Source organism: Boleophthalmus pectinirostris, unplaced genomic scaffold (assembly GCF_026225935.1).
Source record: "Boleophthalmus pectinirostris isolate CB_2022bp ecotype Guang Dong unplaced genomic scaffold, ASM2622593v1 HiC_scaffold_16, whole genome shotgun sequence".
Classification (NCBI taxonomy): domain Eukaryota; kingdom Metazoa; phylum Chordata; class Actinopteri; order Gobiiformes; family Gobiidae; genus Boleophthalmus; species Boleophthalmus pectinirostris.
In genome coordinates this window covers 17970759-17988745 of record NW_026571095.1, presented here as the reverse complement: position 1 = coordinate 17988745, position 17987 = coordinate 17970759, and the positions used below count along the sequence as shown (strand labels likewise).

Genomic DNA, 17987 nt, shown 5'->3' with positions numbered 1-17987 from the left:
TCTCTCTCTCTCTTATCCCTCCTTCCCCTCTCCTCTTTTTCACTGATCTCATTGGAAAAAGTGAGTCCAACAGTGCCTTTCCTGCGAAAACCCACCGTTTAAATACAAACAAAAACCAACATCCACGGCAACCATGAAGCATCCACCCACGCCAGCACCTTGCCAGATGACTTCCCGCCCCTTACATCGGTTTCTTCCACAATGTTCCTCACTGCCGCTATACAACCCGTAAACTCCCCCAAACGTTTTTCCTATGTCGCGTCCAACTTGTTGCTTTGATGGACGCTAGATGGCACTGTGTCTCTACCTCTTTAGTGTAAAGTAATGAAGAAAACATCTCAACCTCTTAATTTCGACTGCTTTTATGATCAGGTCAAGTCTGGATAGACTTTTAATAGATCCATGGTCTGGACGCCAAAGTGAAACAGATGTGAGCGTTCATCTCCTAAACAAATGCTTCAGTTGCTTCTTGTTATGTTTTATTAAAATCACTCCACTGTTTACAGATTAATAACGCACATTTCAAAATATTGGTGTAATTTTGGAAATAATCAACGTTTGCTTCTAAATCGCTATTATCTTATATTTTCTCTTAAACTATAAGCCAAACCAAAACACAGTTGTTTGTGCATTTTTAAGTATATGTTTTAGTCTCGTTCTCTGTGAGTCTCTTTTATGGGAACATGCATGTCTGCAGAAATTGTGTATAGCGTTTGTCCGTGCGCGTTCCCGTTCATAGTGTCTGAACTATGCGCGCGAACTCCTCCCTCCTCGCCCTCCTCCCTCCTGGCCGTGCGCTCTGCTTCTCCTCTGCGCGCTCTGGCTCTCGCCTCGGAGTTACTGCGGTGGAGCGCTGGATTCTTAAAAGTTATCGAATCTGATTAACGGTACCGGGGTTCGGGCCCGGGTGGATTCGGTTGTGTTGGAGTGGCCAGGGTCGTTTGTGTTGGTTTTATAGTTTTTTGGGGAAACTTTGAGCATGGAGACCCTAAGAAGTCTCTTTGCACTTCTGTGTGTGCTCCTGGCTGCTTCGCAGGCGCAGGTCCAAAGATCCAGATTTGCGGGTAAGTGAACTAATTACTTCTAGGCTTATGTCCGTTGATTGGTAACAATATTTTTGTTTTTATGTCATTTGGTCTTTGCCCTCCATCAGTTGTGTATGGATGTGTAGCATGTTGAGTGGGCTGTTTTGTGTAGTGTCTGTAAAGGTTCAGATGTCATATGGTCTTTTTACTGGCGATCTCAGTGAAGGCCCTTGAAAGAATAAATAACTGTACCGGGAGATTGTAGATGGTTAGAAGCAGCATACGTTTAGCAGGCCTCAACTGAAAAGATAGCGGGTAGAGGAATACAAACTTTGGGAGTTATTAGATGGATGCATGATCTGAGATATGTTAGACTTTTGAACCAGTAACAACCTAAAGCCAGCCTCGCTATAAAGATGCTGCAGCAGCTGAGAAGCTTCAGGACCAAAAGACTGACAAGAAGACAGGAAGTACAGGCCTACACCTGTCAATGATGTTTCTAAAGCATACATCTGCAGCCCTAGATGTTGCAGCAGGCATTTTTAATAATAAATAATAATTAATTCTATATACTAAAACACAAAAACATACCAATTTCTGGCCTTGTCCAATAAGTAACCTTTGTTATTTTGCTGTTTTGTTTAGAATGCCCTGTTGACCTTTTCTTTGTATTGGATACATCTGAGAGTGTCGCCCTCCGACAGAAGCCCCCTGAATATTACATAAACCAGATCAAAGACTTCACCAAGCTGTTCCTAGATGAACTCCGTGACATGTAAGATTCAGACACTTCATGTGTTTACAGCCAATTACCCAAACCATTTCCTTGAGGGTGGAACTACATTATGCCATTCACTCCTCAGTTACCCTACATGACCCAGTGACTTATGACCCAGCTTACAGACTACACACAAGAAATTTTATGCATTTTATGCTAAGCAGTCTTCTCCATCTGAACATCAAATTTACAAATATATGGAGGTGTAAGTTTAAACTAGTCAAATTTACACAAGGTCTATACCAAATTCAATAGCCTGTATTCAGTATTTATAATAATTGTAATATATTAGAAACCCTCATTGGAAAAATTGCTCTTGGCTAATCTTTGTTTTCCCACAGTCGTCATCGCTGTGACCGATACTTGACCTGGAATTCAGGAGCCCTCCACTACAGTGATGATATCGAACTCGTGGGAGAGCTGATGGACATGAGCACGAGCAAGAATCAACTGAAGACCAAAATTGACGGCATCAACTACATTGGCAAAGGCACTTACACCGACTGTGCCATCAAAAGGGGCATTGCAGAGCTGCTTGTTGGGTAATATTTGCAGCTATAATAAGTGTATATTAAACATAAGAGTAAATTATTAGTGCAGCATTCACTCATTTATGCTTCATTGCAGGGGGTCCCACTATCATGAGAACAAGTATATTGTGGTGGTGACTGATGGGCATCCTCTGACCGGATACAAAGAGCCTTGTGGAGGAGTGCAGGAGGCCGCTAACGAAGCCCGGCAACATGGGGTCAAAGTGTTTGCTGTTGCCATCTCACCTGATCAAGAGGTATCTCCATGTGTTCTGTTTGGCAAACCTCATCCAAAACTATTATGTAACGCAGCTGCATTATCCTAACTTATGTGTGTGAGCTATTGAACAATTATATTATAATGGGTTCCTCATAAGAAATATTGTGTTGAGGAATCCATCATATTTAGGCTCTTTATCTCTGAACCCAAAGCACAATTGGCTTTCTTCCACTGTGTGATGATGTCATTGGGTGATAATTCAAAAAGTGCTCCTCTGAATTTTTTATGTCTATACACCTTAACAGGACCTTTGCATTGCTTTATTTGCCTTTAGTGTTGCAGCTAACCAACTTCAGAGGTAGTGTTTTTTAGTTTTATTTAAAGCATTGCAATGTGAAATACCAAGATAGGGTGTACAAATGTTTTAAAATCTTGAATAGTATATAATATGGGGCCTTTTTGAGACAGATTGAGAGTGATGTTTGTCTAACATTTGCTTTTGTTTAATATATCATTCAGAGTAACATTTCTGAAGTGTATTGAGGCATAAACTTTATGTATGTTAAATTAATATCTTGTGTTTTACCAGGACACCAGGCTGTCAGTGATCGCCACAGATCACGCCTACAGACAGAACTTCACAGCAGCAGACGACTCCAGGTCGACCAACATCGGGACAATTAGGACCATCATTAATATGATTGTATGTGTTTTACATCACTCTCTATAAACTCTGTGAAGGCAAAATCTGAACTAATGTGTGGACTTTTTGTTTTGTATATAGACAAACGAGACAAAGGATGTGGTAAGTACTTAACTCACACACATAATCACACTATTAAGGAAAAAAATTATGCAAACTTTGTCCTCATTATCAACAAACTAGTGCTAAAAAGCTGCGAGAGCTAGCATTCAATATCACACAATTTTTCAGTAGGCACATAATTGGGCATTTATAAAATGCTAATACTGTTGGTTAGTATATGTAATGCTAAGGTATTTTAATATTATTGTATTGTTTTATTACAGCAATAGCAAGCCACTAAAAAGAATAATCTATTTAGTAATTTACATAAAATATTCATTAAGGAATGATATGAATCAAGTTATTTCTTTTGACTAATGTATGTTTTTCTATTCTTTTATTTTAGTGCTGCTCATTTGATTGCAATGTAAGTGTCCTATTTATTACTTTCTTTTAATTATGGTTTAATAATATTGTAACTACTTTGGCCATACCACCTTGAAAATGTCCAAACTCTTCTGATCACTGAAGCTAAGCTTGGTTAGACCTTGTGCTACAGTACTGGGATGGGAGACCACAGGAAATGTCAGGTGTCTCAGTTGGCTCTATTGCATACTTTTGTTGTGTCCTTTGTAGGGATGCACTGATACAGATTCTGATATCAAATAACAGTGCTGAACAATTTACTGGATCAGGTATGGGTCCTCTGTTATCAACTGATATTCTGGTTTGGCCTTTAATTAGATGTACATAGAATGTATATTGGCTGATTTTAGCCCAGAACATCTCACAATCTTTGAACTTTTACTCATTCGAAGCTGTTATGTTTTTAAAGGATAAATACAATTTTCATAACTTAATAGTGCCAGTTTCAGTTTGTATACTAGTATAAGTGGATATCGGATATCAGCAGATACTTAAAGTCAAAGTATTAATATTGGTATTGGAAATGAAAAAGATGGATCCCTAGTTGGCAACAGACTTTACCCACCTATGAATGTAGTGTGTGCGTGAGTGATTGGTAGTGATCAGAGGACCCAATGGCTTAGATTAGCAGCCTTTTTACCATCACCGAGTGTTGAGCAAGAGAATAATGCACTGTAAATCATGGGGTCTTTTGAAAGACATGACATAAATCCAGTACTTTTACTGCATGAGCACATGTTTTTCCTTTCTTCTGTAGGCACCTGGAGGGGCGAAAGGTCCAGATGGTGATGTTGGCTCTAAGGTAACTGGATAATAATATGAACACTTAACCTCTACAAGTAATTTATGCACTGATAATAGAAGTTAAATTGTGTCTAATTACAGGGAGAAGTAGGCCGACCTGGAATGCCTGGAGAGAAAGGAGATATTGGAGATGTGGTAGGCATTTTATCTGCACATCCATTTATTTGGAGTGCTGTACAGTATGTTTTCTAATAATGTGTCATTATTATTTATCTAGGGCAGCATTGGAGATCCTGGTCCAGTTGGTTACAGTGGAATGAAGGTACGTCATAATAAGGAAACTTAAAACACTGTGGTTTCAAGCACTACAAGTGCAACACCATAATCTGAACTCTACTATCTACTTTTTCATTGTTTTATTTACACTTGATAAATTTATGATTTTTACAAAGACCAGTTCCTGCATGTATGCTTCCATTTTACGTGTTTCAGCAGTTTAGAACTTGAGGTGCTTGTTGGTGTGATGTCACTTCCCACGCACACTGTTTACAATGGGAACAGATTTTGAGGCACATTTCGAGGCATTGAAAACAAAAATGTTTTAATTGTGTAGCATTGTAAGTGAGAGTGTAGAGGAAGTCAACTTATTGTGAACATAGTGTCATTATAATTTGTGTTTGTGTGTTTACAGGGAGACCGTGGAGGCAGAGGAGAGAAGGTGATGCCAATATTTGCATTACTTAAATATTTTGTATAGTTTATAGATGGATTATTTACTCTCTAACTAATTTTATCTTTTGTGTAGGGTGAAAGAGGACATAAAGGCTACAAGGTGAACTTTCTACCTTGCTTGTAATCTATGAACATAATGGTTTTATGGTTGAACCAAATCCTTGAAGAAACTGTTTGTTTCTTTTAGGGAGATAAAGGCCTGAGAGGAATAGATGGCATTGATGGGCGCAAGGTAAACAGGAAAAAACATCAACTTTGCTAATGCATATGAATTAACTGATTGTGTTAATTATCTTTGGTTTCGCACTAGGGTGAGCCTGGTTTTCCTGGTCTTCCTGGTTGTAAAGGATCTCCGGGGTCAGATGTGAGTACCAACTTCAATTTTGGGCCAGCCTTGATATTGTTTCACTTATGTCTGGTTGAATCACAACCAAACTGTACTGCACTTGTACTTAATATGAAAAGTTGGCCACTTTTGGCATACAGATTGTTTCCATCAATGGTGCACATATACAAACATGTGCATGTTTACGCATTAGCTGTGACCACATTTTTAGCAATTCTTTGTGTGTTTGGTCATGTGACATTTACACAGTTCAATGTATATGGGCCCCAGGACCACTTGAGCTCATGGGTCTTTAATCACACTTTAGTTTACATTCTCTCTGCCAGACTGTATAAATTAAACTATGTAGTTGTCTTGTAAATAAACACATGCATAGTGCGTGTATATGTGCTGCTTACACAGTGACGTTTAGTGACTTCAGACTTCCTGATTGTATACTGAGCATTTGTGTGTTCTCTGTTTTCAGGGTCTACAAGGAGAGCCGGGACCGAAGGGAGACCCTGGTTCTTATGGACAGAAAGGAGCAAAGGTAAATCATTTACATGATATGTCATATATGATAATGAAAATAGTTTTTATTATTGACTTATTAGTGACTGTAATTTTTGATAGTTTGGACCTCTTATGGTTGAAATGACAAACTAATCAAATGTATTTCAGGGTGATCCTGGACAAGACGGTGAGCCTGGACGCCCTGGAAACTCTGGTAAACTGGGACTACCGGTAAAAGGATACACAGGCAACATCATGAGCAGGTTAAAAGGTTCTGTAGTGTTAATATGCATTTTAATACAGGGAGATCGTGGGCCACCTGGAGCCGTTGGGGACAAAGGAGAACGCGGTGACGATGTAAGTGAATTTGACATACTACTATATATCTTGATTATGGGTTATGTTCATGTTTATGTATTTGTGTCTTGAACCAGGGTGAACCAGGAAAGGATGGAACCCGAGGAGAGAATGTAAGGACAGTTACTTTTATTTGAGCGACAGTGTTTGTGTGAGTGCTGCCAGAGAGTCATTTCTGTTTTAAATCCTTGTAGGGACAAGCTGGAGAGAATGGGGAGCAAGGTTCTCGTGGAAATAGAGGCCCTAGAGGACAACCGGTACAATATTCTTGATAATAAAGATTTTAAAGACGCAAGATGAAAACTGCTCATGTTTATACTTAATGTGATCCTAAAAAGTAACAAAACACTTTACAGCCTTTTTTAGTTTTAATTGTATGGAATTTAATGTATTTGTTGTGTATTTTTAGGGGGAGCCAGGCTCCCGTGGAGAGCAAGGGAGGGAGGGCTCAACTGGCCCCAACGGAGACACTGTAAGCCATTCTAAAATGCTGATATGATGAACAGCTTTTACAAGCCTAGCTTTAGCTTTAGCCTGTTCAGAATCTAGAGGCACAGTTCAAAGCAGACACACTTTTTTCCTTCTGGACACCGTCCCTTTTTCCACTTGGAAAGCGCGTGCATTTATTGTGCATGTTGAGGGGGTGTGCACTGGGCCTTAGCCCAAACAGAGACCCACCTGGCGGCTGCCCCAATACTGCCCACTCCCTTCAAGCTTCATGTCCTGCAGTTCGTTCCCAGAGTTTACTTCTCCAGGGAACATCCACGCTCAGTCTTTCCCCTCTGACTCACTTCTTCTCTCCTGCTCCAGCCAAAGCCTCACTATGGTTTTCTTAATGGGGCTCAAGGCAGTGTAATAATAATAATATGTTACAAGCGTTAGTTGTGGTTACCTCCGTGATGTCATGAGCTACAATGGCTCTTTTGTGCTTTAAGCTTAACTTTTCTCATCAGTGCTGAATGACCAATGAAAATATGACCAACAAATAACATGGAATAACTGACATAGTGCACCCACCTCAAATGCTCCCAGCCAGTAAATACTGTGTCTTCAGAAACACCTCATAAATGAAGGTGTGTATGTGTTTGGTCACATGACATCCACATCATTTGTGGCAGGTACTTTTGGTCGTACTTTACTGAAACTCAGTCACAGCTCAAGTACTGATGGGCACACTCAGTAGTTGTGTAAATGTAAATTTTTACACTATGCCCAGAATGGACATGCAATCAGGTTTTCATGGGAACCTAGTGATACTCATGTAGGAAAAATACATTGTTTTACTCAAACATTTAGATCATTATAAACAGCAGCTGTGCTCAGCTGTCGTCAGCTGGACATAAAACAAAGCTAAGAGGACACTGGATTATTTTGTATTTCGTTTCACTGCAGAGTAGCTGTGACGTTTTTAACACTTCATTGGAATTGAGTCTGTTTACCTTCATGTCCACTTTGTACTCTGTTTACATTGTAATTATTATAATGTAAAACTTATATTATATATTATAATTAATAACTAAAAGATGCAAGCCCAAAATCAGTTGAATCATCAAATGCATATATTCTTTGTAGATTCTTTTATTAAAATAGAGTAATAAGGAGTTAATTGATTGGACTTTGTGCAACCTCTTGTGTAATCTCTTATAACATAATCATTATCTGAACACAGGGTGAGCCTGGCAAACAAGGTGCTCCTGGCTACAGAGGTGATGAGGGCGCCCCTGGACCAGAGGTGAGTCCAAAATCATACTTTCACTTTCTCTATTGTAAAATGGGAACAGTCAAGTGTCCACAATTTTTCGTGCCGCTGTTAGTAGAACGAATGCTTAAATTACCTCAAATACACAATTTTGCTAGATCTTGTTTCTAATTGTTTTAATCACAGGGACCCAAAGGGCCAAGAGGAATCAAAGGAGCTCGTGGAGAGAGAGGCATGATGGGGGACCGGGTGAGTGCGACCGCCATATTGTGTGAGGAGAATTTGTGGTGATGTGAGACTGATGTGCGTCTGAATTTTAGGGCGAAGATGGTCCCCCTGGAAATGGCACTGTGGGATGTCCAGGTTTCCAGGTATATTTATCCTGATAAAAATATATATATAAATAAAAAGTGTAAATTTTACTGAATTTGCTTCTTTTAGGGCTATCGTGGCGTGCGTGGGGACGCTGGCGAGCCTGTAAGTTTTACAAAAAACATTTTATTTGACAGACTAAGATGCTCTCGACATTTGCATGTAAAATATGGATTGTGTTGTTTTGAAATACTTTTCTTTAACTCAGATTAATTGTATTTAAATAACAGATATGAGCATTTCTGAGTTTCTTTCCTTTCCCAACATGTCCTGTGGTGACCTCAGGGTAGTAAGGGAACCCTGGGACCCAAAGGAGACGATGGAGAGCCCGGAGATCCAGGCCCTGATGTAAGTGTCTTTATTTTTTTTGGCCCTGATCCTTCATCTGTCTCCAATTCTGACAGGATGTGAGTCACACGTCTGCTATTAATTGACCATTTTAGATGTATTTCTTTTGAGTTTTTATCTGCAGCATTGGTGAAGACTTAAAATGTCCATAGAGGAGCTGCTTTTTTCTAAAATCAAACTTTCACATTTGCATGCAGGTAATTCTCACAATGGTTAATATTTTGCAGCTGTAAGTGCTGTAAGTAGATGTGAACAATTTATTGCTTTTGAATGTGTTGTGTCAGTGTGTGTGTGTGTTTGTGTGAGAGCAGATGCAGCTGTGTGTATGCGGTTGTCATGGATACAAGGAGGAAGGGTTTTCAGTCTTAGTTTGGTACATGTACTTGTGTGTGTGTGGGGCCAGTGTACACTGGCCATATAGGGTGTCACTTTAACACTTTAACCCTGGCTTCAACTCATTTGTGTTTACTTTGAAATTACTGCATTTCCAAGGCCTCAGTTTTATGGCATAAACATTTCTGCACATGTTTGGACTCAGCTCAGTGACCTTTTACCTTTCTCTGCACACAACCTCACGTCTTTGTAAGCTTTAAATCCACAAGGTCAAAAATGTTTACAACTTATCAAGGTTTTGTGTTCTCAAAGGGCACAATTAGATGCAGCTGTCCAGACTTTCACTTTCTAAAAGATCACAACAATCGCTTCCAGTTTTTTCAAAAGACCATTACATTTCACATTTGTATCACTATCAAAATGGCTGCCTAGAACCGCCCATTTATGCAGCTTTCCAGTTTTCAATAAAAGAACAATGATTTGTAACAGAACAATAATTCCTCTAGTGAAATACAAAGCATCGCCTGTTTGTGTGCATATGTGTGTGTTTGTGTGGCTTTTTGGCTGCATTTTTCCTTAGCACAGACTGTTTTATTCTTGGTTTCTCTGGTCTGACATTTGGAAAGAAGAAATCATTTACTGAGAAATGGATCCTGTTTTACCAGGGTGTAAGAAAAAAGTAAAACAAACAAACAAACAGCATTAGCTAGAATTATAAATATAAATGTGCCAGTTTTAAATTTTCACATTATTTTTAGGATAGTAATTTTCAACACAAAATGAGAATCATTCATACAATAATATCATGTGGTCTCGTAATAGTTATGATAAATATCAAGACCGTTTTAAACCATGAGTATCCTGTATCTTTGCTGATCTTGATTCACTCCAGATAAATTACTGATGAATTTAACAAATAAATGATTCATTTACTTACTTTGTGTTTACCTGTAAACCCTTTGGGTTTACCTGCACTTTCTCTGGCCATTGGGAACAGGATGAGATAAACTAGGGCATATCCCAAAAGATGAAGGTAGAGGCAGACTGGGACCTTTGACTCCTAAACTATGCACCTCTGAGCACTAACACAGCTAGGAATGAAAACATATATTTGAGTTTTAGGGTACAGCCTCATGAAGAGTGACCTCATACATCAAGGTCAGGACATGAGTTTGTGTGATATGGTCCATGTTAAATCAGTCTGTTTGAAGTGGAGTAATTTGAACCGCGTGTGGATTCAAAATGGTCGCTCAGTGTTTCTTGGCGCCAGGTGGTTGATATTACCAGCCCTGCATCTTGAGTTGTCTTCTGTAAATGCCTTAGATTGTGCTGATGATACACTACCGACCTTTCAGTCTGTGTCTGCTTCATTTCAAACCACAAAAGATTTATCACCTGCGTTTGTTTGGAGTGTCAGCCTCTGCCTCTTGCAAAACTATTCACATGTTTTATGTACATATTATTTAGATTTAACAGGTTTTATTCTAGTAACAAAAATGTTGTTATTTGGACTGGAGTGACTGGAGTGACCAAACTATGACCCAGTAGCCAAATGCAGCTCCCTCGAACAATGTTTGTTGGCCCTCAGGCCTCCTACCGAATTGCCCCCAAGTATTGTAAATTATACTATTTTCTGTCAAAGTTGTGTTAAATGCATTCATCTGACTGACCCTCTATGTTGAATACTGGTCTGTACCTTCCACTACCAATATGTTTCAATGGGAAAAAAAGTTTGGACCCATGGGTCAGATGTCAATTATCATCCAACCTACACATCAAAATAACAAAAAATGTCCCAAACTGATTTTGAAAAATACATTGAAAAAAAAAGATTCATGAACTACATACTTATTTGCAGCTTTTTTTTTGTTTCATCATCTCATTAAACATGTGTTTACCATCTTATAATATCCTGAATTGTGATTACGTAGAAATGTTTGCAGCTGTTTGTCTGTGTATTGCCTATGTGATTATTCTTGTTTAAACTATGCTTTGTTATCTGTGGGAAAAGTGATTCTTGGTGCAAAGCTCTCAATTCACCACAGTCTCGAGGCTCGTCTCAGAGCAGCTGCACAAGGGTGGAGCCACACTTTTCATCCAAGTGGATTTTTCAGTAGTACTCAGTATCAACAGTAGTAAAACAATGTATTAGCCATTTAAAAGTTCACCCCACCGTAGGGGCTACTGGATTTAGAATACAGAGGGGGAATACAGGAAACAGTGGGGTTTTGTGGAACTTTTTTCTCACAAAATGTAATGGAGACCATTCTGTCATTTATAGTATATAGGGAGGAATCTCATCAGGGGCCAGATAGACCTTTGTAATAGTTATGAATCTGCCACAATGGTGGAAAAAGGGAAATATGTGTGTAAATATGAAGATGCTATACTGTATGAACAACATAAACACAGTTCTTAACATAATCTGTTTTTTACAGAACAATGAACCAGGGCGTCCCGGACTCAAAGGGGCCAAAGGCCACAGAGGACCTGAGGGCAAAGCGGTAAGAAAACTGGACCGTGAAACACTAATGTGAACAAGTACAGACTAGGACTCACACCATTCACTGTCAGCTTAAATTTAGTGATTTCTCTTAAGTAGTTCATGTGTGAGTGTGGCCTTTCCATGCTCTCATATTGCCTGAATTGACCAAACAGGAGTCTTTGTGTTTGTATTCACTATGTGACCGTGTAGTACAGTACTATGGTTAGTTCTGAGTCACTGTGAGCTGAGCTTACTGCTGAACGTAGCATCAAACCACATGTAAAGACACAGAAATTATACCCATGACTCAGTGCAGAGGAAAGAAATGTGTAATCCTCTGCACTCACTGTCAACTGAACTGAACTTCTGATGAAAAACTGAATGTACAATTGATCTAAATTTAACAGTACACAGCAACAACTTTGGACATACTTTTGAGCCAGCCTTGTGCATGCTCTCCCTCCTCCTGCTCTGGTTTCTGTCTCTGCTGCATATTTCTGTATGAACCGTTTGCATCATGTGTCTACATCATCTACATTTAACCCTGCTCTCTCAGATTCTGAGTTGCATGTACATTTGTTTGTGAATCTTAGCCTCACCACATCTTTGTCACAGAAAAGAATGCTCTTGAACTGAGTTAAATGTCTTTTAAAACAAAACAGATGTGTTTACGGTCATTGAAAGAAAAAAAAAGCTTTGGTAACAAACTTTTGGAAGATGTGTGTTTTGTTGTGGAGATAGTGCACTCAAATGTGTGGGTGTGGATGTGGTTCAGACTGAGAGAGTTTTCAATGGAGGGATGACTCTCTGAAGAATCATGGGTTTGCACTCAAAACAGGCTTCTCTTTTCTTCAATCATTGCAGAACATTTGACTGTATCAGTGATGTTATCTATGTCTTTGACAGGGACCACCTGGGCCTCCTGGACCTCCAGGAATGGATGTGAGTATATGGTCCACTATGGATGGACTCATTTTGGCCCCGACCCAGGATTAAAACTTGAAGTGAAATTAACACTCCTTCTTTCTGAAACTGATAGTTTGTTTAGCTTAAAGTCAAACATCCAATTTCCTGAATTAAAACACCAAAACCCTTCCAACAAACGCATTCAGTGCAGAACAGCTCAGTGCTTTTCCTTTTCTCCATCTTTTCTTTGAAATTTGAAGCGCTGTCTGGGGCCATTGTCTTGTGTTTCATAGTTTCATAGCACTTATGTAATGTGCCTTAAACAGTCCGAAAACTAAACTCATGTGTGCCACCTTTCTCCTCAGGAATGTGAGGTTCTGGATATCATCATGAAACTCTGCTGTAAGTTTGACATTTGCATACATATATACATACATACATACATAGATACAGTGCATATAATGTACACGGACACTATGGACATATGTGGTACAGATTGTGCAAAATGTTAAGCCCAAAGAACAGTGTTTTTCCAGACAGTTAATGGCTGTCTTAATTTGTTTGTCTTTTACATCTCTGCTCCACTTCACAGCATGCTGTGGTGAGTTTCTTTCATTTGCAGTCATTATTATAATTACTGCTCATTCTTTTGGGGTGATTTGGTACATTTGTTTCTGCTGCTGTTTTAGAGTGTAAATGTGCACCCATGGACTTGGCCTTCATTGTGGACAGCTCGGAGAGTATTGGTCTGGCAAACTTTGCTCTTGCTAAAGACTTTATCATTACAGTCATCGACAGACTGATTAAAGACCAACAAGTCAAGGTAAAGCCCACCATAAATTATTCACTTTGACATTTTAGCACATAAACATTATTTGGTATCCATTAGGTTAGAATGATTTCATAACTTGGACCTTTGGGTTATAGGAAAAGTAAGTGGTAATCAGGTTCACATCTAGAAATAGAAAGCATAAATAAAATGAATTGGCCCTTTGCTGTGACTGTGCTCTTCCAGCTTGGATATTATTAGTCAGGATGGGTGGAACATTGAAGTGTTGACTAGACCATGTAGCATGTGTGGACAGCTCTTGGTGAATGATTTTGTTTGTGTTTATTTTTTATTTTTCTGCAGTTTTCAGGTAACGACTCAACTGTGAGTGTGGTTCAGTACAGTGGGTCCAGGGCTCAGGAGGTGGTCCAACTGGGAAGGAGCACCAACAGCCTCACCGAGTTCAAACAGTGAGTCACACCTGGAAATGTGCTTATGTCACACTTATGGCATTTTCATATTGTCCACTAGGAAAAGTATGATATAGGTAGTCGTCTAATGATTTTCTCTTTTTATTGTTATTTTGCTGATGTAATAATCAGGTACTTTGTGTGTGCAGGATGGTGAAGGACCTGCAGTGGCTGGCTGAGGCCACATACACAGGAGAGGCACTGGAGTATGCACTCCAAAACACCATCAAGTTAATGAGGAAGGATAACAAAGTGGTGATCGTTCTGACTGATGGGCGCTCAGACACTTCCAGAGACCAAGTGCCTCTGAATGTGCTCTGTGGAAAAGACATAAGGGTACTTTACCATGTTAACATGGACCTTCATTTCAAAGTAACAGATATTTGGAAGTAATTTAGAAACTTTAATTTAACAAATATTTCTACACAGGTTGGAGGGGTAGGGATTAAAGATTACTCCGGCCGTGTGCCTAACCGGGAGCAACTGGAGGATGTGGTGTGCCAAAGTGACACCAAGAAGCCAGGCTTTTCATTTGTTCGTGAAAACTTTGCCGAACTTTTGGAAGACACTTTCCTGCAGAACCTCACATCCAAAATATGTCAAGGTACCATTTATAGCCTACATTTTCATTAAATAAATAATATTCATATTCACATTTTCAACAACAACCCACTAAAATGTACACTATATGTATTGTGTTTTCCAGATAAGAAATGTCCTGACTACAAATGTTCCAGTAAGTATTTTCTGTCAACAATAACAACATGATCAGAATCAAATAAAACAAAATCTTGCTGTTTGCTTTTTCAGTCACCTTTAATCGAAACCATGACATCCTACTAATGATGGACAGCTCTGCCAGTGTGGGGCAGAAGAACTTTGAGACCAGTAAAACTTTCGTCCGTCGTTTGGCAGAGCGCTTCATTGACCCAGAAAGGAAGAGTCCCGTAGTCCGTGTGGGCGTGGCCCAGTACAGTCGCAGCACCAAAATGGAGCAGTCTCTGACAACCAACCTCACAGAGCTGTCATACCGAGTGGAGCAGGCTGCTTTCTCAAACGATGGCACTGATTTACTCCAGGCCTTGGATTTTGCCATTTCTCGCCTTCCCGACCGTGGAGACACCTCCGGCAGCAAGAAGAAGGTGGTGCTGTTCTCCGACGGCAGGTCCCAGGATGTGACTGCCGCCGCACTCTTAGACAAAGTCCGTAAAGTGGCAGGTGCAAACCTGGAGCTGTTTGTGATAGCGGTGGGCAGCCAGGTGAACGAGGCCAACCTGCGCGTGCTGGTGAGCCAAGGACAGCCTGACAACACCTCCTATGCCCAGCGCCACCTGTTCAGAGTGGCAGACTACCCCTCTCTGCTCCGCGGTGTTTTCCACCAAACCGTGTCTCGCAGAGTAGCCATGTCCTAAAGCAGAACTGTAAACAACATCTTTACATCTTTAGTCCCATGATTATTCACTTTCCATTTACAAGACACTGTGCTCAAGTTCATTGAAATGTTACATAGATGACAAATGATTGTGTGGTTGGCCAATAAATGTAAACTTTTACCCTGAGTTTTGCCTTCAAGCTTGGATGTCCAGCATAGACGTATATTTTTCAGTTAATTTTAGCTGATAATAACATACATCATGGTGCTATATTCTTGTACAGACTCTTAGCAGACTTCTTCGTTTTAAGGCAAAGTTCAGGGTTGAGGTCATCAGATTTTGTTACTTTTAGAATGGTGTGTAACTTTTGATCAGATCTGAACTCAGGTATTCTGCATCCTGGATCACTATCTAACCTTAACAGGCCAAACCTAACTTCATAATTGCATCAAATTAACCAATTTGTCCTTGCGTTCAAGTGGTGGATTCACATTTCCCTTATGTACTTCTTTAGTAATCATAATTTCACTGCAAAAAAGCCAAATTAAATCACCTGAGACATAGTTAAAAACATTCAGGGCTGAGCCATGGTCACTTAAGCCTCTCTTTAAGCACTTCCACACCACTTGAAATCGCTATTAGATTGGCTAATTTAAAAAAAACATGACCTTTAACCTAAGACTGATGAGGACCCAACAGCTGTGAATGTGTATGTACTGACCTGTGCTATAGTGTACTGCTTTTGCACGGATGGAGGTAATTTTCACTCAGAACCCTTGGGCAATGTTACGTAAACAGTGGAGGGACCCCTGATTGAAATGGCAGAAAGCTGGTCCCCATTTACTTCTGTCAAACACACACCTTGATACTTCATCAATGACACAGGAGAACACATCAGACACAAACATACAGCATTGTACTGGGTCTAAGTCTCTATTGATCATATTAAATCTGTACACTTAAATACAATTTAAGCTCTCCAGCCCTCTGTGCTGTAAGAGCCCCCCAATAAAAGTTGCTACACCAGAACTATTTTGATTGGTGTATTTTTCATGTCTGTATTTGTAATTACTTCACCTCAGTGGCAGACTTAGTATTATAAATGAAAAAAATATAATCGTTTTAATAAACAGAAATAGGCATACATGATAATACTAAAGCAATAAGTATATCTTCTTTTTAGTCAGAATATAAAAAAGAACACTTTTCTGTTAAGGTCACATGTTAACGTGACAGCCACTCTGTTCCAACAGCATCTCCAATCACTATCAATTACATGCCTTACTTATACTTATTGTGAAGTGCTTTGCTCAAAGACACAATTGCATTGTAAGATTATCAGAGATAGAATTGAACTGAGCCACTATCACCTCAAACATTCATTTGAGTACACTTTATAGTAGTGTGAAATTGTATCTGCACATTTAGCAATAACGGTAATATAAGGTACAGTTACTATCTCTGCATTTGACCAATATTTCAGTGCCAATGCATCTTCAGATCTTGAGCTAGGCTCCCCCAGAAATGGAAATGACCATGACCCCTGCCTTACCTGGACTTTTACAAGTATCCACTATGATCTCTGCACTTGTTCTCTGGACCTCCCTGTGCTACTGAACACGACCTCTGACCCCTGCCAAAAAACTGTACGGAAGAAAAGAAACCTTACTTCAGCATTGCACCGCTGCATAGTCACACCTCTATTTCTACACAAATGAGAGCACAGCAAATAAACAGCCAACATAACGGGATGCTGAACTCAGAGCTCTCATAAAAGCGCATGTGTTTTCTATTAATCCAGTGTTTTTGATCTCATGTATTCCTGCTCGTGCTCGTGCTCGTGCACAGTGAGTGACAAACTTTTCCTGTGCTGCTGAAGAGACTAAACGGCCTTTATCAGATTTGTCCACTGACTTTGATTTGTTTATTTGGGCCGATGGGTGTGCCTGTCTGACTCTAGGCATTTCAGACACATCCTGATATTTAAGATAGGAGGATTGATAAGACATACTAATTAAATATGGGGCAACGCTAAAAAGCATGTTAGCAATGAAGCAGCAATTTATATATAACCAGTCCATTGCTTTAGTGGGCTATATGATGCAGAGAATAAGGTTAATGGAATTTAATAGAAACACACACGCACGCACACGCACACACACACACACACACACACACGTTGTCTTATTGATATGTGTATTTTGTGTACTGATAGTGAAAACAAAGCTCTATCTATCTATGCTCTGGATAATTAATAAGTTAAAATCATTGAAGTCTACTATTGCTACTACATTAGGTCCCTGTGACAGGCCTACCTGCTTATTGTCATGCCGTGGTTCACCCTATCTGTGACCCTTTGAGCCCCGGAATTTAAATTTAAGTTTTAAGAGAAAATATGTGATTTTTCCTAGCTTTATATCTGGGCTGTGCCTGTGTGTGTGTGTGTGTGGGGGGGGGCGGGGTGCTGCTCCTTATAAATTTATCTTGGCTCTTCACTCCTATTTTTGAGACTCAATTTCCCCCGGTTCCTGTTTGGTGAAGCCACACTGAAGCCCCTTGCCTGAGATCTCTTCTGACTGCCTTCTGTCTGAACTCTACCTCCTTTTCCACTGAAATTCACTGGTAATGGTGACATACGCTTTGCACATGGACTTGAGCGTGCACAAGAGCAGATCTGTGCACGCCGCTGAAAACGACTCCCAGCTGCCCTGTCTGAACACAGCGCACATCTGCGCAAAGGAAGGAAGAGATTCCAATGAAAAGCAAAGAGGAGCCAGCGCTGTCCACATCGAATATTTTGTTCTTTAAGCAACATTTGGCTTAAAATTGTACATCGG

General features: G+C 39.8%; 1 protein-coding gene across 1 annotated transcript; it reads left to right on the top strand.

The window, feature by feature from the left end:
- Positions 1-811: 811 nt before the first annotated feature.
- On the top strand, positions 812-16179 carry col6a1 (collagen, type VI, alpha 1). The gene is made up of 35 exons (XM_020936123.2): positions 812-1064; positions 1671-1800; positions 2145-2345; positions 2431-2590; positions 3143-3256; positions 3338-3358; positions 3705-3725; positions 4482-4526; positions 4610-4663; positions 4746-4790; positions 5160-5186; positions 5274-5300; positions 5388-5432; positions 5511-5564; positions 6013-6075; positions 6207-6269; positions 6342-6395; positions 6473-6508; positions 6590-6652; positions 6805-6867; positions 8065-8127; positions 8281-8343; positions 8415-8465; positions 8536-8571; positions 8752-8814; positions 11586-11651; positions 12539-12574; positions 12904-12940; positions 13131-13139; positions 13228-13361; positions 13671-13777; positions 13927-14113; positions 14207-14381; positions 14484-14513; positions 14588-16179. The coding sequence occupies exons 1-35, from the start codon at positions 980-982 to the stop codon at positions 15187-15189; spliced, it is 3030 nt and encodes a 1009-aa protein (XP_020791782.1). The 5' UTR covers positions 812-979; the 3' UTR covers positions 15190-16179.
- Positions 16180-17987: the final 1808 nt, after the last annotated feature.